This window comes from Neltuma alba, unplaced genomic scaffold (assembly GCF_004799145.2).
Source record: "Neltuma alba isolate B1F8T4 unplaced genomic scaffold, ASM479914v2 tig00012116_pilon, whole genome shotgun sequence".
Lineage (NCBI taxonomy): Eukaryota > Viridiplantae > Streptophyta > Magnoliopsida > Fabales > Fabaceae > Neltuma > Neltuma alba.
This window is the reverse complement of record NW_021636668.1, coordinates 1,420,951-1,441,023: the sequence shown is the minus strand read 5'-3', so window position 1 is coordinate 1,441,023 and position 20,073 is coordinate 1,420,951. Positions and strand designations below refer to the sequence as shown.

Below are 20,073 nucleotides of genomic sequence, written 5' to 3'. Positions count from 1 at the left end.
GAGAATTAAACACTCAGTATTTGTTTCAAAAACTTCAAAATACTGACTGTCCCCATGATAAAGCCATCGATTTCATTGGACCATTCAGTGACATTAAAGATCCTGATCATAAATACATATCTGAAATACTGTTCGCATCAGGTCTGCTCAGTGGCCCAGGCTCTAACCAGACACAGTCATCACCCTACATGAATGGCACAAAGTTGTTCCTCGCACTAGAACAAATCAAGACAAAGAAGAGGCTTTGTAACATTGAAGACAATGCCAAGACAAAGGAGCAAATGCAAAGAAAACTCATACTTGATGTTGTCTATGATATTTTAGTTCAAAAACTGATATTGGAGAGTTCCCCTAGTCAGTGGTTCCTTCCGCATGAGTTGGTGGGCAGAAAACTAAGAGGACAGCAGCTTCTATGTGAAATTTGGTCAGAATTTGACAAGTTGCGTCATGAAAATAAGAATGCCAGCCTAAGTAATGAGGATGAGAATTTGGCAAGTCTCTTGTGGGAAGACTTGATGCATCAACCCACAATTTGGACAAACTGCCGCAGTGAGATTCCAGATATAGCGTTAGATATTGAACGGTTGATCTTTAAAGATTTGATAACCGAAGTTGTGAGAGGTGAAGTGGCAAATCATCCTGGCAAGCATTGCAGACAACTGCTGTTTCCCAAGTAGGAATGATGGCTAAGCAGTTTTACAAGAAATATTGTCTTCATTTACCTTCCTTTTCTGGCAATACATAATACTTGACTGACATTGTAACCCTCCTTTCATATGAATTCATGCAGAACAATCGGTGGCCATCTAACCTCTTCTTCTTTTCATGTGTTTATATTCCTATGTTGATAAAATACATGTAGAAATGCATATAAATGTATATATAAGTAATCAGCGAGCTGATTTCTATATGTCTTCAATTATTAGATTCAGTCGTGGAACCAGTACATCTGTCTGGCTTTCAGGACTACATGATGCTCTGTTCTCAAAGGCAGCATAGCTGCAGCAGGACCGATACTCACCCAATCTATTTACTCTCAACTGGCATATTGCCAACAACCATATTCAACATAGCTGCATGACGCAGGAAGATAATTCCCATACCCACTGCCTGATCGAAGCCTGCTAAGATTCAGGAAATATCAACTTTTTAAGACCCATCAAGAACAAGTAATCGTGTTCAACATCATCTGTGTTCTTTCATAGAGTAAATAGAATATTTTGCCCGGGTGCGCAGATGCTCACATATATAAAATGGTCTGTAGAAGAAACTTGAGATTTCAGAAATACTGAAATACAAGCAACCCCCCTTTTAAAAGAACAGAGTACAAGACGTCTCTTACATTAAAACACCAGCCAACTTTTATCCTTTTCCGTGTGTGTGTGTGGATTCACAACTGACAACCACCAGTAAAAGACAAAGCATACTACCAAGCTTAATATTTTAAGTCATCTCCAGCACACATTTTATTACAATATGAGGAAATGTGAGGTGAACTCATGTTTGGATACCGAAAAAAAAAAAGGAATGTAGGTTATGGCAAGACATGCTATAGGTAGCATGTACATGACATGCAGGTAGGCCTCCAATAAAATATCTAAGTGATAAAACAAGTCTAGAAGAACATATTCTTCTTTCAAGTGTTCATAAACAAGTTGAAGAAGAAGTCAACTATTTTTCACGAGATGGCTGTTGTGGTGCCCAAATTCAGGGCAACAGCTACAAATCATTATTGTTACTTTCAAATGCTGTTTAGTGTAAGATCTAAAAGAATGAGAACAAATTTCAATGAAAAGAATAATGATCTGATTTGCCAAGCAATTGACAAGCACATACCTCAAAGATTGTTAAAGTGGGAACATGTCTCTGCAAAATAGTAATACCCATCCTATAATCCCCAAAAGCAGACAAGGACCTAGAATTCACTATCCCAGAACTAGCTATCCCAACAGTCTCCTGAACAAGTATACAAGTTCACTAAAAGCAATATATATTACAACTGAACAAGCTCATCTGGATTTTCCAAAGATTCCTTCAGAATTTTCTCTGCCCTCTTTTTCCTATCATCCTTCTCACCTTCCATTACAAACCGCGGGAGAGTCTTCTCATCGTTTTCATTTTGCGGACCAGAGTCTACCAACCTACCTACAAAATTCTTTTTGATTCCAATCTTGAAATGCACATGAGGCCTCCTATTTAAAAGAAGCTTACTCTGCTCTTCATCAAAATCACACTGTGAGCTTTTCATAGCTTCAATTGCTGGAGCAAATGTGTCCAGCACTGAAATAAATCTGTCTTCAACAAAATCTTCCGCAGCAGGGTTTGCTGCAGCTACATCATTGAAAAGCTTAGGTGGAGGGGTCACAGAAGCCACTTCCTTCTCCCCAAATTGCAGAGGGGCAGCAAGAAACGGGTTACTTTCCCCTGCTACTTTTTTCCCCTTTGCATTAGTTGTTTCAATCAATGCTGACTTTTCAGCCACATTCGATACCATCTGTGGCTGCAAATTTAACAAATACCGCTCCCCCTTACTATGCTCTCTTTCCAGGTCAAGTTTCGAAACATAAGATTCTGTCCCTCTCTTATCCATTGTAGGTGACCAAGAATATGTTTGAGGGTCAGGGAAGGTAGGCAACCAAGCAGGTATATGCTCTGCAGGAGGCTCTTCTTCTATTTGTAAAAAACTTGGAGTCAGTACCCGTTCTTTCACAACTGGAAACTTTGGGACGGCATAGGCAAATGGAACTGGCTCAGTTTCAGTCACAAACTGAATAATCTCCCGAACAATGCCTGAACTTCCAACGCAATGATCAATAACTGAGGCACCTAAGAATCCCTGAGCAGATCCGATGTCTTCTAACCCTTGCATGATATCAAAAACATTGCATTCAGTTCTACCTGCAAGATTAGCATGGCAACGTGCAGTTTTCCCAACGTTCTGAATATACCGAACTGCAATGTCAGATAGTGTTTCAAGAGATGACCGTTGAATGGCATGAAAACCCTCACTCTCGCATACTTGCCCTACTGCGACCTTTGCAATTGCTTGGGCAAAGTCATCACCACCCAATTTTCTCCGCGTGTTTGGTTGTTCAAGCTGTCTTCCAGTCTCCCCAGCACCATCGCCCATATTCAGCACTTCACATCACTTGAACATGACATAAACGCCCAAAAGCACCATTCTTCACTCCAAAAATCTCAAGGGCCAAATCATTATGATTCATTCGGCCCCTCAATCATAGTCATCACTGAGAAAGTAGGGAAAAAAATGGAATTTCAGATTTCCATTCTATGATAGAAGAAAAGGAAGAGAAAAGAGTAATTAACAGAGTTCCGCCAAAAAGCAAAGATTTGACTATTCATGGGGAGCCATTTTCCCACCAATACGGATTTAAAAAAAAAAAAAAATCCATCCATTACTCAAGCAAGACCCCTCAGCTTTATTACTAGGGGAAGCCCACTAAACTACTAATCAAGATACCAAAAATTTTTAAATAATAAAGAACCAGCCGAAACCCTAGCTGGTCTTTGTTTGAATGCCAAATGAACAAAGGGGAGTCCGACGAAGGAAATTTAATTGAAAAACAGTTTCGGGCTTACCAGTGATTTGCAAGTCTTAATTCGATCTCTTGCATAAAAAGACTCCGAGAAAATAAAACGCGGTCAGAAATAATTAATGAGACAGACCGTAACAGAGTAAATATGCAATTACGGAAAAATGAGGAAGAAAACGAACAATTTAGGGTTTATATCAGGTTTTGCTTAAACCCTCGTAAAGCCCAGGATCGAGAAGAAAAGGATACTAGGCGGAGAGGGTGGGCGAAGCAGCGCGAGAGAGAAAGAAGGAAAGAGTTGATTTTGGAAAGGAGCTGCCGAGGCGGAGGATCACGCTCGAACAGTCGTGTTGGAATTTTAAACTTGGAAAAATGAGAAAGATTGGTTGTTGAATCTCAAGCTTCAACGACATCGTTTTAGTCGAATGTACGACATTCATAACTGAAATTCTGTTTCTGTTAAAAGTCAGTTAGGATGCAGAAGCCATGGATGAAGTGTTCTCCTTTCTTCTTGGAGTGTTCTCCTTTCTTCTTGGAAATTAGTGCTGGTCACAAAAATAAAATAAATAAATTAGTCTCCGAAATTTGTATCATTTAAATTTAGCTTGTGCCTTGTATGTGTTTTTTTGGTTTATATAATACTACTTCCGGTCCTAATTATAACATTTTATTTGTAATCTACAAACGACATCTTATAATTAAAACTAAAAATAGTAATAGCATAATGCATTAATATTTTCAATTGAAATAATCTTTAGCGAAATCTCTATTAATTTCTCACTCTAATTTTAACAATGATCTTGATTAAAATGATAAAAAAAATCATATATTAATAACAAAGAAAAAATCACAAAAAAGACCATAAAAATCATGAAATTGTAAATAAGGTATTTTGTAAAAAAAAAAAAAATTGTTCTCATTTACCATTTGATCGTTATTAAAATGGTAAAACCTATACAAGTCTTTTAACAAGTTCTAAATTGTGATTTTATAATTTTTGCGGTTTTTTTAACTGATTTCCCAATTGTAAATACTTGTCATATTTAAAGCACTTTAAAATTCAATTATAGAGAGTATATTGTCCCGATGAGAAGAGTCAACTTTAATTTTTATTACTCCTCCGGTCCTTAATATAAGACTCATTTAACAAATTTGATTAGATTAAGGAAGTTAGGTAAGTTGGTTAATTATAAGAAAAGTGACACATTTTTCTTAAAACACCATAATCATCTTTCTTAATACCCCCTCTCCCTCTTCTACTTAATTATGGTTGAGAGAGTATCTATAGGGGTAATTTAGAGAAAATTGATAAATATGAGAAATGGGTCTTATATTTAGGACCAAAACCAACTCAAGAATTGGGTCCTATATTAAGGATCGGAGGAGTATAATTGTATTTGTCCATTTTCTTGTTTCAACAAGAAATTGAATATATAAGATAACGTAGATAATTTATTTTCAGTGAAAATTAAAATGTTGTCTTCACTAAACATTTCGTGTCATCTAAAATAAATAATAATTATGAATTAAAAAACAAAAAAATCGACATCTGAGTTAGACATAACGAATCTTGTATCTAATTACAAATAAATAAATCTTGTGAAAAAAGTGTTTTAACACGGTATTGCATTAGTAAAATATCTTACATTTGAAAAAAATTTGATGGGGGTTTGATAGTACAAGATACTAAGCCCCACATTGAGTTATATGATATACTTAATAAAATATTTAAGTGGATCGTTTATCGCACCTCAATAATTAGCTTTAACGATAGAGTTACCCATTAAATTGTGAGATTGAAAGAAAAAGTGTTTGAGATCCTTACTGCACATCTTAACCCAAGAAAACAACACGCTCTTTCATTTTCATTCTTTCTCTTTTCCTTTGTTAAATGTATAGATATTGTTGCTGTCTAATAAGTAATAACAGTGTTGCATAATTGCATGCCAATCCCCAACTACGCGAGCAACAGTGGCTCTAAACAAATGAAGATCAACATCTTCGAAACCTTGTTGCACCTGTCGCCCTACTTACTGTGGTGCTGATGAGCAAGCTTGTGAAGTTGACCCAGGCTGAAATCACGAGAATCAAACTTCATGATTAAATTGGCAAACTTAGACATTCTCTTCTTAAACAAAACATACAAGTTGGAGTAAGAATGCTCTACCAGACATGCATGGACATCGTCGCACCCACACAAAAGCTTCCCATTAAGAGTGTCCACAGCTTGAAACGATCCTCCTCCTTCACTCCTCTGTGCAGATCAGAATCATATCAGTGTTCTCTTACAGTATATGACTCCAAAAACGGAAGCTTTAACAGCAAATATTACAAGGGGCAGAGAAGAAAACAACAAGTCCTATCCTACTAGATAGGATTGGCTACACGGATCATATGTGTTCTATCAACAATCAAATTCTTGCAAGAGAAGAGTATTGGAAAAAAAAATTACCTTGTAGTAGTCAACAGCAACAAAGTTAGCCCACCTGCTGCCAGCAGCACCATAACAAGTGCTTAACATGTTAACGAGATCTCCAGAATTATCTTTGCACGTGATGGGCTTAACTGGTGTAGATCGAAAATAGTTCACCAACACTAAAGATTTGCTTTTGTCATCAAGAGCAGATGACTCTGCCCTGTTTGGACAACTTCCTGCTTTCATTCCACCATCACCATCTGCACAAAAGAAAGCCTCATAAATAGTTTAACACTTTGGTACAGAGAAAAGGAGAGAGTTTTCTGGAGGATGGTGTGGTTTTTACACTGGTTTTCCACCATGTAGTTCCATTGGTAAGCAAGGCCTTCACTTTGTTCCTTAGATCTGATAGAAGTGAAGACAAGCAATCTCTGGTTTTTGGAAACCATATCACTGACAAGGGGCCAGTCTTGACCATTCTTGGGCATGCTTGAGAGAGGAAACCAGTACTTCATGAGACCAGCATCAGTGAAGACCTTAGTTAAGCCTTTAGGAGCTTGAACATAATCTTCCAAGATCAGAGTCACAATCTCCGATGGATTTGCTGATAGAAACGCCTCGATCTCTTTAAGGGTATCTAGAGCAGGTTCCTACTTGTTCATTCATCACAGAATCGAGTCAAGGATTTTTCTGTGTTAAACTATGAAAATAAACAAACACGTTTACTTACAAAAGCTGTATAATCATGACATTGTCCTCCAAATGAATGGCATAACCACACGTCTCCTTGAAAATCGTACGTATCTAGCATTAGTGCTCGAACTCCGTTCTTCAAAAATGAATCATTTTGAGAGGATAAAGAAAGGTGAGTGAGATTAAACATGACTTGAAAGACAGAAAACGAAGGCATGATCTAGAGGTTGAAGGTTAAATATCATACATTTAGCTGCTGGGTGACAGTGTCTTCTTGGTTAGTGGCTGTTAACCGAGGAACTCCCGTGTGAGACGGCTCTCCATCAATGGCAAAAGCATTGTGTGTTGTCAGAAATGCATATTTGTTGAAAGGCAGAGAATTATTCTGTTGCCACAACCAAAAAAAAAAAAAAAATGATATAATCTGCCTTCAAAATTTCCTGTATCAATCAAATTTTAGAAATTGTAGATATTTTGAATAAATTTAATCTTTATTCGATATATGATAAATCCGATCAGACTCCTTACAGGTCGATATACCCAACTGATGTTGACACGAGAGGAGTGAAGAGTGGATAATAAACTAAATTAATAATGATGTACTGAGACTAAAAATACACTGTATACAAAAAATTATGTATTCACAAAAATCTACTGTTAAGTGGACCCATTCTGGATTAGATAATTATATATGGGGCCATAGTCCTTCCAAGAAAACATAGCAGAATCAAATAATCAAAAAGTTAACTGATGATTGTTAAACGACGACGCGGTTTCTGATGAGGACTGTGAGTGCGTTGTTATGGCAATTTGCTAAGAATCAGGCGAAAAGATAGGGAGATACACACACACACACATATTGCATCCTACTTACAATGAGCTTGAACTGGTCTGTAATGGCTGATCTTACACACCTAGAGCCTGAGAATCCAAGAGGGCACGAGAAACAGTACAGGCCCGAACCACAATCTCGATCAGACGAACAGTCATCAAGAAGCTAGCGAAAGATTTCAAATTTAAACCACAGAGATCGTTCACAAGGAAAGTTAAAGACGAAAGAATTGGATTGATGAAGAAGGGGTGGAAGATACAGACCCTGCAAGTTCCACCAGAGCAAGAAGCAGCAGCAGCGACACCGTAAAACAAGGGAGATATGACAAATAGGAAGCGCAGAAGAGACCCCATTTTGGACGAAATCAATTGGGTTTTGCAAGGAAGGTGGTTTTATGTTGATTCGTGTCAGAAAACACCCCAAAAAAAGAACTTTCGGTGCCGGCGGAGAGAACAAAGGAAAATCATTGATTTCTCAGATACAGGAACAAGCCGGGCCAAGATGAGGAGAAATGGAAAGTAATAAAAAAAGAAGATTAATTCGAATCCTCGACAATAACTGTTCAACTTTGTCGGTTATTTGGTGGGAACCGATCATTTAGGTGATAAGTGGCACAATACACAATTTAGGTTTGACAAATGACTAGAAAATATTGCCGTTAATCCACCCTGGTTAATATTAATACATGAATTGCCTTAATGGGTGAAGAGGAGAGGACAACAATTACTTCTGTTTCAATAGGTGAATGAACTTGTTTAAGATGCAACGTACACTTCAACAATGAAAAAGAATCCCATAATAATTGATTGATATCAATAATGAATTCATAATGGAGAGCAGCATATTATTTGGATATCCACGAGGATCAGTCTTCGGCGAGTAGGAGCAGAGGAGGCTTGTGAGAATTAAATTAAATTAAATTAAATTGATACAATTTTAATACTCCTCCGATCTTTAATATAGGACCCAATTCTTGAGTTGGTTTTAATCCTAAATATAAGACCCATTTATCATATTTATTAATTTTATCTAAATTACCTCTATAGATACTCTCTCAACCATAATCAAATAGAAGAGGGAGATGAGGTATTAAAAAAGATGATTACGGTATTTTAGAAAAAATGTGTTACTTTTTTTATAATTAACTAACTTACCTAACTTCCTTAACCTAATCAAATTAGTTAAATGAGTCTTATATTAAGGACCGAAGGAGTATAAGAGTTAGTTGATTAATTTGAATAGATTAAAAAAAATTAGTTACTTTAATTATTTGTAATAAGTAGATGTTGTTTTTCTTAAAAATATTCTTACTAATCAAGTGTATTGATTAAAGTTACTATTATGATAAGAATTATTTTTTAAAAAAATTAGATAAATATAACATATAACATGAATTTGAGTCTAATATTTAAAATAAAAAAATCAAACAAATTTTTATATTAAAGGCTAATCCATCTCTTGGTTGAAGTTGACAGAGATGTTTACGTTCACACCCGACTTTTTGGTTGAAGCTGACAAAGAGATGTTTATGTTCACACCCGCCCTTACCAGACGTTGGTCCCCAGGAACAACTTTCGTATGTTGTTTGCTTGCCGCGTTGTCTTAGGTCGTTCATACTCCCCGTGTCATCAGCAAATTATGTTCATCCAAAAGCGTACGTCACCTTCAGACCCGTCAAAATATGTACTGTGCTCCTTTTTTATTCCTTCAGGGCCTTAGAAGAAGCAACTGAAAATATAAGATGAGAGAATTACAATAAGATCCCAAACAAGAAAAATAATTAAAAAACAAGTCCCATAAATTGTCATTCTCACTGTATGACTTGTCATTACAGGCTGCTCAGGTTGTTATTGAGACCTTTTAGTGATTATTTCTCTTCTGTGGGATTTGAATGTAATTCTCCCATATACGATTTGGTTGTAAATATAATATCTTTATATTTACCATTATTTTTTTAATAAATTGGTTTAGTTAACTTATAAACCAATACTCATCCGGTCCTTAATATAAGATCTATTTAACTAATTTGATTAGATTAAGAAAGTTAGGTAAATTAGTTAATTATAAAAAAATATGACATATTTTTCTTAAAACACCATAATCATCTTTCTTAATATCACATCTCCCTCTTCTACTTGATTATGGTTGAGGGAGTATCTATAAAGATAATTTATATAAAATTGATAAATATGAGAAATGAGTCTTATATTTAGGATCAAAATCAATTCAATAATTGGGTTCTATATTAAGGACCGGAGGAGTATATAATTTAATATTTTATTAAGATGTTTTGGCCTTTAAGTAGATAATGTCATATTTATTATAATTAATTAATTATTTATTTCGATTCATTCAAATTAATTAAGTAATTCTTATAGTAAACATAAGAAGTATGTTATATTTTTTTGATTTATTTTATAATTAAATGCATCATGTATTCTCGCAGCATGTTCTGGAATGGTGTAACTTCAATAATTAATTTTAAAAGACTACAAAAATAGTTGTCCGAACAAAAGATAAATCAATAACAGTTTAAACTCCTATGCATGATGTTGTCTCCGTTAGTTATTATTGCATTTTCACTCCCTCTCTAAATGTATCAGGTCACGTCATGGAATTGCTAGCAAGACTAATCAGTACTTGTCCTGTTTGTCATAAAAATTTAATATAATATTTAGTCTTTATATCTTTTTTTTTTCATTTTAGTTTTACTTCATATGATTTTAAATAATAGATTTTGGCTTCTTAAATTTTATTCCATTTACAACGTTAGTTTTTATAGTTTAATTAATACTACGTCTAATCCTTAATAGAAGATTCTGTTTGACTTTTATTTTAGTCTTAAATATAAAACCTCAATCCACTGTCTTTTATATTTATACATTTTTTCCAAAGTAGCCCTTCTAACAATGATAGTTCTAGTCAATACACTTGATTAGCAATGATATTTTAGAGAAGACAACACCTATTTAGGACAAATAACTAACTCAACTTATTTCCTTAATCTCCTCAAATTAGTCAACTGGTTCTTATAATTAGGACCGAAAGTAATAATTAAGGACCCGGACCCACAATTAAAAGTATTAAATTTGCTTATGAGTTATTAAGACCGTTTATTATTCTGACATGGCATGTTGATCAGGCGGCTGATTGGACATGTGATTTTAATTTTAATTTTTTTTAAAAGCTATCATCTTCGCCGTAGAATTAGGATGTTCTCACTATGCATCATCATCATTGGCATTGCATTGAGAATTTCCTTGACATAGAGATCATGGCTCTCTTGATATCTGTTTTCTGGAAAGGGAAAAAACAAAACAAAAAACAGAGGTGGCTCACGGGGTAGGTGCTTCTCTTTCTAAATCAAAAGGTGATGAGATAGAGATCATGGATGAGTCTGAAACTGAGCTGACATTTGGCCCCTCCAGTTTTTTTTTTTTTTATATATATATACACACACACATAAGAGGGCAGAGCCCAAAAAACGAAAACAGAAAACTAAATCACGGGGGACTAAATCCCAAACATTCCTTTAAAGCCAGGTCCTGCAGTGGCAGTGGGCAGGCATCAAAGATGGAAGACTTCAATAAACCCTCCTTTGCAAGTTTATCGAAAGCTGGTTCCTATCCCGAGAGGTATGCTGAATTCTGAGCTCCCAAGGACGCAACATTACCGTCTGAATCTGGAGAACTAGCAGACTGGCATTAGGTGAGAGTCTGCCATTCTTTAGCATCAAAATCACGTTTAGAGCATCAGATTCAATGATGACCCTTCTATAACCCAGATCCCAAGTGATCTCAAGTCCCTTCAGAATTGCCCACTGTTCGGCTTCAAATGCAAAGGCGATACCTATTTTATGTGAGTCAAGTTATTACGACGGTACGAAAAAAAGTGAGATGATGATGGCGGTGATGATGATGATCAACGAGAATGCCTGCTAATTTCAGGAAAAATAAAATAAATAAATTAGTCTTGGAAATTTGTATCATTTAAATTTAGCTTGTGCCTTGTATCTGTTTTTTGTTTATATAGTAATAATATAATGCATTACTATTTTCAATTGAAATAATCTTCAGTGAAATCGCTATTAATTTATCGCTCCAATTGTAACGATGATCTTGATTAAAATAATAAAAAAATCACAAAAAAGACCATAGAAATTGCAATATTGTAAATAAGGTATTTTGTAAAAAAAATTGTTCTCATTTGCCATTTGATTGTTATTAGAACAGTAAAACCTATACGAGTCTTGTAACGCGTCTAATTTGTGATTTTATAATTTTTATGGTTTTTTTAGTGATTTTCCAATTATAACTGCTTGCCATATTAAAGCATTTTAAAATTCAATTATAAAGAATATATTTTCCTAATTGAGAAGAGTCAACTTTAATTTTTCTTATAATTTTATTTGTCCATTTTCTTATTTCAACATTTGTTTTGTTTTAAAAGAAATTGAATATATAACGTAGATAATTTATTTTCAGTGAAAATTAAAATGTTGTCTTCACTAAACATTTTGTACTCGAGTATCATCTAAAATAAATAATAATTATGAATTAAAAATAAACAAAAAATTGATATTTGAGTTAGACATAACAAATCTTGTATCCAATTACAAATGAATAATTCTTGTGAGAAGAGTGTTTTGACACAATATTGTATTAGTAAAAGATTTTACATTTGAAAAAATTTTGATGGGGCTTGATGGTACGAGATATTAAGCCCCACATTAAGTTATATGATATGCTTCATAAAATATTTAAGTGGATTGGCTATCGCACCTCAATAACTGGTTTTAATGACAAATTTACTTATTCTATTTAGTTACCCATTAAATTGTGAGAATGAAAGAAAGGGTGTTTTTTGGCCAAAAAAAACAAAGAAAGAAAAGGTGTTTGAGACCCTTACTGCACATTTTAACTCAAGAAAACAACATGCTCTTGCATGTTCATTCTTTCTCTTTTCTTTGGTTAAATGTATAGACGTTGTTGCTGTCTAATAAGTAATAACAGTGTTGCATAATTGCACGCCAATCCCCAGCGACGCGAGCAACAGTGGGGCTTTAAACAAATGAAGATTAACGTGTTCGAAACCTTGTTGCACCTGTCGCCCTACTTACTGTGGTGCTGATGAGCAAGCTTGTGAGGTTGACCCAGGCTGAAATCACGACAATCAAACTTCATGATTAAATGGGCAAACTTAGAGATTCTCCTCTTAAACAAAACACGCAAGTGGGAGTAAGAATGCTCTACCAGACATGCATGGACATCGTCGCACCCACACAAAAGCTTCCCATTTAGAGTGTCCACAGCTTGAAACGATCCTCCTCCTTCACTCCTCTGTGCAGATCAGAATCATATCAGTGTTCTCTTACAGTATATGACTCCAAAAACGGAAGCTTTAACAGCAAATATTACAAGGGACAGAGAAGAAAACAACAACAGGTTTTATCGTACTAAATGGGGTTGGCTACACAGATCATCCATGTTGTATCAACAATCAAATTCTTGGAAGAGAAGAGTACTGGAAAAAAAAAATTACCTTGTAGTAATCAACAGCAACAAAGTTAGCCCACCTGTTGCCAGCAGCACCATAACAAGTACTTAACATGTTAACGAGATCTCCAGAATTATCTTTGCAAGTGATTGGCTTAACTGGTGTAGATCGAAAATAGTTCACCAACACTAAAGATTTGCTTTTGTCATCAAGAGCAGATGACTCTGCCCTGTTTGGACAACTTCCTGCTTTCATTCCACCATCACCATCTGCACAAAAGAGAGCCTCATAAATAGTTTAACACTTTGGTACAGAGAAAAGGAGAGAGTTTTCTGGAGGATGGTGTGGTTTTTACACTGGTTTTCAACCATGTAGTTCCATTGGTAAGCAATGCCTTCACTTTGTTCCTTAGATCTGATAGAAGTGAAGACAAGCAATCTCTGGTTTTTGGAAACCATATCACTGACAAGGGGCCAGTCTTGACCATTCCTGGGCATGCTTGAGAGAGGAAACCAGTACTTCATGAGACCAGCATCAGTGAAGACCTTAGTTAAGCCATTAGGAGCTTGAACATAATCTTCCAAGATCAGAGTCACAATCTCTGAGGGGTTCGCTGATAGAAACGCCTCGATCTCTTTAAGGGTATCTAGAGCAGGTTCCTGCTTGCTCATTTATCACAGAATCGAGTCAAGCATTTTTCTGTGTTAAACTATGAAAATAAAACAAACGCGTTTACTTACAAAAGCTGTATAATGATGACATTTTCTTCCAAATGAATGACATAACCACACGTCTCCTTGAAAATCGTATGTGTCTAGCATTAGTGCTCGAACTCCGTTCTTCAAAAATGAATCATTTTGAGAGGATAAAGAAAGGTGAGTGAGATTAAACATGACTTGAAAGACAGAAAACGAAGGCATGATCTAGAGGTTGAAGGTTAAATATCATACATTTAGCTGCTGGGTGACAGTGTCTTCTTGGTTGGGGAGTGCTAAGCGAGGAACTCCTGTGTGAGACGGCTCTCCATTAATGGCAAAAGCATTGTGTGTTGTCAGAAATGCATATTTGTTGAAAGGCAGAGAAATGCAAAAAAAAAAGAAAAAAAAATTGAGATACCCTGCCTTCAAAATTTCCTGTATCGATCAAATTTCAGAAATTGTAGATATTTTGAATAAATTTAATCTTTACTCAATATATGATAAATCTGATTAGACTCCCTACATGTTGATTTTCATCAGAGTTTTGTTAAGTTTTATTATGTCACTAGAAGTCTTGATTCCCTGATATGCCCAACCGCTGTTGACACGAGAGGAGTAGAGAGTGGATAATAAACCAAGTTAATAATGAGGTACTGAGACTAAAAATACACTGTAAACGAAAACGCATGTATTCACAAAAATCTACTGTTACGTTGACCCATTCTGGATTAGATAATTATATATGGGGCCATAGTCCTTCCAAGAAAACAGAGCAGAATCAAATAATCCAAAAGTTACTGATGATTGTTAAACGACGACGCAGTTTCTGATGTGGATTGTGAGTGCGTTGTTATGGCAATTTGCTAAGAATTAGGCGAAAAGATAGGGAGATACACACACACACACACATATTGCATCTTACTTACAATGAGCTTGAACTGGTCTGTAATGGCTGATCTTACACACCTAGAGCCTGAGAATCCAAGAGGGCACGAGAAACAGTACAGGCCCGAACCACAATCTCGATCAGACGAACAGTCATCAAGAAGCTAGCGAAAGATTTCAAATTTAAACCACAGAGATCGTTCACAAGGAAAGTTAAAGACGAAAGAATTGGATTGATGAAGAAGGGGTGGAAGATACAGACCCTGCAAGTTCCACCAGAGCAAGAAGCAGCAGCAGCGACACCGTAAAACAAGGGAGATATGACAAATAGGAAGCGCAGAAGAGACCCCATTTTGGACGAAATCAACTGGGTTTTGCAAGGAAGGTGGTTTGGTGGGAAGCATGAATTTAAGTGATAAATGGCACAATACACACGTTACGTTTGACGAATGACAAGAAAATATTGCCGTTAATCCACCCCGGTTAATATTAATGCATGAATTGGCTTAATGGGTGAAGAGGAGAGGACAACAATTACTTCTGTTTTAATAAGTGAATGAACCTATTTAAAATGCAACATACACATCAACAATGAAAAAGAATCCCATAACAATTGATTGATATCAATAATGAATTCATAATAGAGAGCGGCAAATTATTTGGACATCCAGGAGGATCAGTCTTCAGCGAGTAGGAGTAGAGGAGACTTGCCAGAATTAAATTAAATTAAATTGATACAGCCTTGATATAAGAACTAGTTAACTAATTTGAGTAGATTAAAAAAATTAGTTACGTTAGTTATTTGTAATAAATAAATGTTGTCTTTCTTAAAATACTTTTGCTAGTTAAGTATACTGACTAGAACTACCACTGTTACAAAAATTATTTTAAAAAAAATAAATAAATATAAGAAATAACGTGAATTTGAATTTTATATTTGAAATTAAAAGAAAAGTTAAACAAATCTTGATATGAAAGACTAATCATCTTTTGGTTGAAGTTGACTGAGAGATGTTCATGTTCACGCCTGACTTTTTGGTTGAAGTCGACAAAGAGATGTTCATGTTCACAAACGTTGGTTCCCAGGATAAGGTGCGCATAACAACTTTCGTATATGTTGTTTGCTTGTCCGCGTTGTCTTAGGTCGTTCATACTCCTCGTGTCATCATCAAATTATATTCATCCAAATGCCCACGTCACCTTCAGACCGGTTAAAATATCCCCAGTGCTCCTTTTTTATTCCTTCAGGGCCTTAGAGGAAGAAGCTGAAAGCATAGGATTTGGCTGTAAATATAATATCTTTATATTTACTATTATTTTTTAACAAATTAGTTTACTTAACTTATAAACTAATATATAATTTAAAGTAAGTAATGTCATATTTGTGATAATTAATTAATTATTTTAATTTATTTAAATTAATTAAATAACTCTTATAGTAAAAATAGAGACTATATTTTTTTTGTTGTTGCTTTGTTTCATAATTAAATGTATCTTGTATTTTTGCAGCATGTACTGGAATGGTGTAGCTTCAATAATTAATTTTAGAAGACTGCAAAAATATTTGTCCAAACAAAAGGTAAATCAATAACAGTTTAAACTCCTACGAAGCTTTGCATGATGTTGCGTCCTTAGTTATTATTGCATTTGCATCCCCTCTCTAAGTATATCGTCCTTTCTCCGTTCACATCATGGAATTGCTAGCAACACCAATCCGTACTTGTCCTGTTTGTCATAAGAGCTAGAGTTAATATAATATTTAGTCATTATATTTTTCTTTCATTTTAATTTTAGTTTATATAATTTTAAATAATAACTTTTGTTCCTTTAAATTTTATTTCATTTACTACGTTAGTTCCTATAGTTCCTACCATTTGGCTCCTCAAGTTATTACAAGAGTGTTTGGATAGAAACCAAACCATAGTTTCAGAAGTGTTTTTACAAATTACGAAGTAAATATGTGGAGGAGGTTACCTCGTTTTGCAGAAAAATGCTTCTGAAACCGTAGTTTTGAGAATGCCAAACGACAACGGTATGAAAAAAAGTGAGATGATGACGATGATACGCAATGAGAATGCCGCTAATTTTAGAAAGAAGGTGAGGGTTTTTTTATTTATTAAAATCACATGTCGAGTTGGCCTGCCCAATAAGTATGCCATGTCAGCAAAATAAACAATGGTAAATGACACGTAAGCATATTTAACACTATTAACTTTGGGTCCAGATCCTTATCAAAATATAAGGACTTACATTGCAAATGAAATAAAAAAACTAAAATTTATTATTTGAAACTATAACACTTAAAAGATCAACAAAGAGTGGAATAATCGATTAGTGAAGAGAAGCTGTTCCAAAAGTATCTAGAAAAAATTACTCATAAGTGGTAAATACAAAATTAAAAATAAAAACCTGTTAAAACTTTATATTTACAAGTCAAATTTATACATATAACTTAAATTTATCTATTTATATTTACAAGCCAATCTGCGAGTCGTTTATTTACAAACCAACTTTATCAAAACTCAATTTTTTAATATTATATTTTATTTAGGACCTATCGGAATTTTTTCTTAGAAAAATTCCAAAAAGAACGCAGTATTTTCCTGCTGGGAAGGAGGGCAAAGCCTCATAAGCCCAAGACTTCAGGCGGTGGCGCAAAGGGTATTGAAGATGAGCAGTAGGCGGCGGGGACAGCCGAAGCACCAGAACAAGTACGCCTGGAAACCCAACGCCAGCCGTAAGATCAACGAAACTGTGAGAGCTCATCACTCTTCGTTTCTTCAGATATTCTTTTTAAATTTTGATTGTTTCTGGGATTGAATTCTCACCCGCTCGTGCAGGAGGTAGGAGGAAGGTTCAGGCCTTTATCTGAAATCACTGGGGTTTGCCCTCGCTGTAAAGAACAGATCGACTGGAAACGCCGTTATGGAAAGTACAAGCCCCTTGTCGAACCTGCCAAATGGTATTTCCTTTCTTCCTTCTTTCTTTATTTTATCTTTTGGAAAGTACAAGTCTCTGTTTTGCTGTAATTATTGCGTTAGATTTTAGCATTGCTGTATTTGGTTAGTTTATTGGCCTTTTCGAATGTCTAATGTTGCAGCCAGAGATGCTCTAAACGTGCTGTTCGTCAAGCTTACCATAACCTGTGTTCTGGTTGGTTTCGCTCTCTCCTTAATCTTTTGTTGTTATTTTTGCTTGTTTCAGTTTGTAGAGACATGTTGTTTCTGGCACTTTGTCTTAACTGATTGGTTTTAGTGATAGTGTAGGCTGTGCCAAGGAGCATGGTGTTTGCGCAAAGTGTTGTTGCGCTGTAGATCGAATAGTTGGAAGGTCGTCTTAACATTTTAAGAATAATTCTGCTTCTGTTTTATTTGTTTTGTCATTTGTGAAACATGAACATGGGCACTGCAAAAGAAGGGGGGAAAGGAGTATTATTCTTATTAACTTTGTTTTTCCTCTTTGTAGGGATCTTTCAGATGTAGAAGCTGAGCAAAAACAGCTTGAGGAGGTTCCTTTTAAAAAAAAAAAAAAAAATCCCCCCCCCCCCTCTCTGTCTCTCTCAAGTTGCCTTATGAACATTATAATTGTTTCTGTGTTCTTGTCACAGGCTATTAAGAATTCTCGGGAGAGGGACAGAAGAACCCTATTGCGTGCTGTAAGATTCTAAAAATTATTCTCAACGTACTTGTTTACTTTTTCATCTTATATCCTGCTTCCCTTTGTTCCTAATCGTGCAAATTTGCCTGATTGCCTTTGCATTGAAATAGATTAGACGACAAAGCACTAGCTTGCAGATTTTTATTTGGAATCGTTTATTACGAGAATTAAGGTCAAGTGACCTAAAATGGCTGCATCATGATGATTCATGAACTTGTTGATAGTTACTCTTTTGTTAGTAGGCTGCGTAACATTTTCCATTTCATTTGATGGCTAGTGTGATTGTATGAAGAGAATGCTCTAATGTGTTCAAATTCTTGCAGTTATAGGGCTCATTGGCTCAATGCTAGTGATATTTGGTTCAAAATATTCATGATTCACCACTTCTAAACTCAGATTCTGAGAATAATTTTAAACTCGTGGGCCTCCTAAAAATCTTTAACCAGGGTAATATCTAAGGATAATTTTGATCTGCAACAGTATGATACATCATATGGTTCATCTAATGCTTCTAATTACTATATATTCATAATATTTTTGAAAAGTAAACCTCCACTAGTACCATTTTCAAGCTCCCAGTAAAGTCTTTTACCTCGAAAATAAGGAGAGGGCATTGCCAAAATAAAAGGAATATTGATCTTAAACTCCACTACTTTTTGGTTTTTACGAAGTTGTCTATATTACCCGATATTGATGCATATGCATTTACACTGTGATTTAATACTGTCCTGTGTTTTAATCATGCTCTATGTACGCCGCTAATTGTTCTCTATTCTATGCTTTTGTTAATAGATGAACAGAGGCAAATCCAAATGTTCGGCAAAAACTCCTACAGATACTAAAGATAATAAGGTTGGAGATTTGTTTCCCAATGCATCTCTGGAGGATTATGCTAAACAGAACAGACCTAATGGAGATCATGATGGTGGTGAAATTTATGATGATAAATATGTTGATAGTGATGATGAAGACGATGACAGTGAAAACGAAGATTGTGACGAAGAAGATAATGGTGAGAATGAAGAATGCGATGATGAAGATAATAACGATGATAACAGTGACAACGAAGATTGTGAAGATGACAATGAAGATGATGACAACCATGAGAAGCTTCGGAGTAAATGAATGCAAAGAATGAGTGATTGAGGATGAGATTTATATACATTTCAGTTTTCCACAAATCTCATACAGGATGCTTGACGTTGTTGCAGTTACTTTTGGTACGTCTAAATCTAAATTTTAGATAGAAAATTTAACATGGTCGAGCGCAAATTTTGGAAGATAAAGTTTTGATGTATTCTCCAGAGACTGGGAGGAAAATATGAGTGCTGGACTAATCCTAGGCGACGAGGACAAATTTTTTATTTAACGAATATTCCCATGGATGTTACTTCATGGGAAAAGGATCTCATCCATGCGGTGCTTGACCTATATTTGTGATTTTGATTGTTGAATTTGAAAATTCTAGTATTCTAAAAGAGTGTTTAGATGTAAATCAAATCATGGTTTTAAAAGTGTTTTTACGGTTTATGAAGTAAATATATGGGTTTTGTGAAAAAGTGCTTCTTAGAAGCATTTTTAAGCATTCCCAAACACCTTACAAATGTAGTTATAACCAATTTGTCTTCGATGCATGCATGTTTCTGGCTAGCTTGAAAGGAACCTCATTGAATCTTAGCTTCGAAATTTAATAGCTTTAGTAACAGAAATGTTCCCTGTAGCTATGGTTGGTGGTATTAAGATCGACCATCATTTCATTATTTTCTTGTACGCTAGGACCAAAGTTCATATTCTTCTGAGGGAAAATTATAAGCTTAAACCGTAGCCGTCAATCTGTTAGTT

The 20,073-nt window shown here is 35.2% G+C and overlaps 4 protein-coding genes across 4 annotated transcripts; 1 reads left to right on the top strand and 3 right to left on the bottom strand.

The window, feature by feature from the left end:
• Positions 1 to 1,783: 1,783 nt before the first annotated feature.
• On the bottom strand, positions 1,784 to 3,879 carry LOC114722964 (transcription initiation factor TFIID subunit 8). The gene is made up of 2 exons (XM_028909084.1): positions 3,601 to 3,879; positions 1,784 to 3,248 (listed from the first exon to the last, which is right to left on the bottom strand). Exon 2 carries the CDS (start codon positions 3,128 to 3,130, stop codon positions 1,994 to 1,996), a length of 1,137 nt encoding a protein of 378 aa, XP_028764917.1. The 5' UTR covers positions 3,131 to 3,248; positions 3,601 to 3,879; the 3' UTR covers positions 1,784 to 1,993.
• A 1,508-nt stretch (positions 3,880 to 5,387) lies between these two features.
• On the bottom strand, positions 5,388 to 8,008 carry LOC114722970 (PI-PLC X domain-containing protein At5g67130). Its single transcript, XM_028909093.1, has 8 exons — positions 7,759 to 8,008; positions 7,538 to 7,660; positions 6,911 to 7,048; positions 6,701 to 6,799; positions 6,317 to 6,620; positions 6,007 to 6,230; positions 5,722 to 5,808; positions 5,388 to 5,626 (listed from the first exon to the last, which is right to left on the bottom strand). Exons 1-8 carry the CDS (start codon positions 7,846 to 7,848, stop codon positions 5,585 to 5,587), a joined length of 1,107 nt encoding a protein of 368 aa, XP_028764926.1. The 5' UTR covers positions 7,849 to 8,008; the 3' UTR covers positions 5,388 to 5,584.
• Positions 8,009 to 12,561: 4,553 nt separating this feature from the next.
• Positions 12,562 to 13,811, bottom strand: LOC114722869 (PI-PLC X domain-containing protein At5g67130-like). Its single transcript, XM_028908988.1, has 4 exons — positions 13,347 to 13,811; positions 13,037 to 13,260; positions 12,748 to 12,834; positions 12,562 to 12,652 (listed from the first exon to the last, which is right to left on the bottom strand). Exons 1-4 carry the CDS (start codon positions 13,660 to 13,662, stop codon positions 12,611 to 12,613), a joined length of 669 nt encoding a protein of 222 aa, XP_028764821.1. The 5' UTR covers positions 13,663 to 13,811; the 3' UTR covers positions 12,562 to 12,610.
• Positions 13,812 to 17,191: 3,380 nt separating this feature from the next.
• LOC114722868 (pheromone-processing carboxypeptidase KEX1) lies at positions 17,192 to 19,702 on the top strand. The gene is made up of 7 exons (XM_028908987.1): positions 17,192 to 17,328; positions 17,415 to 17,536; positions 17,675 to 17,727; positions 17,841 to 17,904; positions 18,040 to 18,082; positions 18,182 to 18,229; positions 19,024 to 19,702. Exons 1-7 carry the CDS (start codon positions 17,245 to 17,247, stop codon positions 19,354 to 19,356), a joined length of 747 nt encoding a protein of 248 aa, XP_028764820.1. The 5' UTR covers positions 17,192 to 17,244; the 3' UTR covers positions 19,357 to 19,702.
• The last annotated feature ends 371 nt before the right edge of the window (positions 19,703 to 20,073 follow it).

Excerpts from the sequence above, each read along its gene's own strand:
- LOC114722869 (XM_028908988.1), bottom strand. The coding sequence starts at position 13,662 with ATGAGCAAGCAGGAACCTGCTCTAGATACCCTTAAAGAGATCGAGGCG. Across the intron at positions 13,261-13,346 it reads CTACATGGTTGAAAACCAGT|ATGGTGATGGTGGAATGAAA; the intron begins GTAAAAACCACA and ends TCTTTTGTGCAG. Across the intron at positions 12,835-13,036 it reads TTGCTGTTGATTACTACAAG|AGGAGTGAAGGAGGAGGATC; the intron begins GTAATTTTTTTT and ends TGATCTGCACAG.
- LOC114722964 (XM_028909084.1), bottom strand. The coding sequence starts at position 3,130 with ATGGGCGATGGTGCTGGGGAGACTGGAAGACAGCTTGAACAACCAAAC.
- LOC114722868 (XM_028908987.1), top strand. The coding sequence starts at position 17,245 with ATGAGCAGTAGGCGGCGGGGACAGCCGAAGCACCAGAACAAGTACGCC. Across the intron at positions 17,728-17,840 it reads TTACCATAACCTGTGTTCTG|GCTGTGCCAAGGAGCATGGT; the intron begins GTTGGTTTCGCT and ends GTGATAGTGTAG. Across the intron at positions 18,083-18,181 it reads AGCAAAAACAGCTTGAGGAG|GCTATTAAGAATTCTCGGGA; the intron begins GTTCCTTTTAAA and ends TTCTTGTCACAG.
- LOC114722970 (XM_028909093.1), bottom strand. The coding sequence starts at position 7,848 with ATGGGGTCTCTTCTGCGCTTCCTATTTGTCATATCTCCCTTGTTTTAC. Across the intron at positions 6,800-6,910 it reads CTGTCACCCAGCAGCTAAAT|AACGGAGTTCGAGCACTAAT; the intron begins GTATGATATTTA and ends TCATTTTTGAAG. Across the intron at positions 5,627-5,721 it reads ACGATGTCCATGCATGTCTG|CCTGGGTCAACTTCACAAGC; the intron begins GTAGAGCATTCT and ends TCGTGATTTCAG.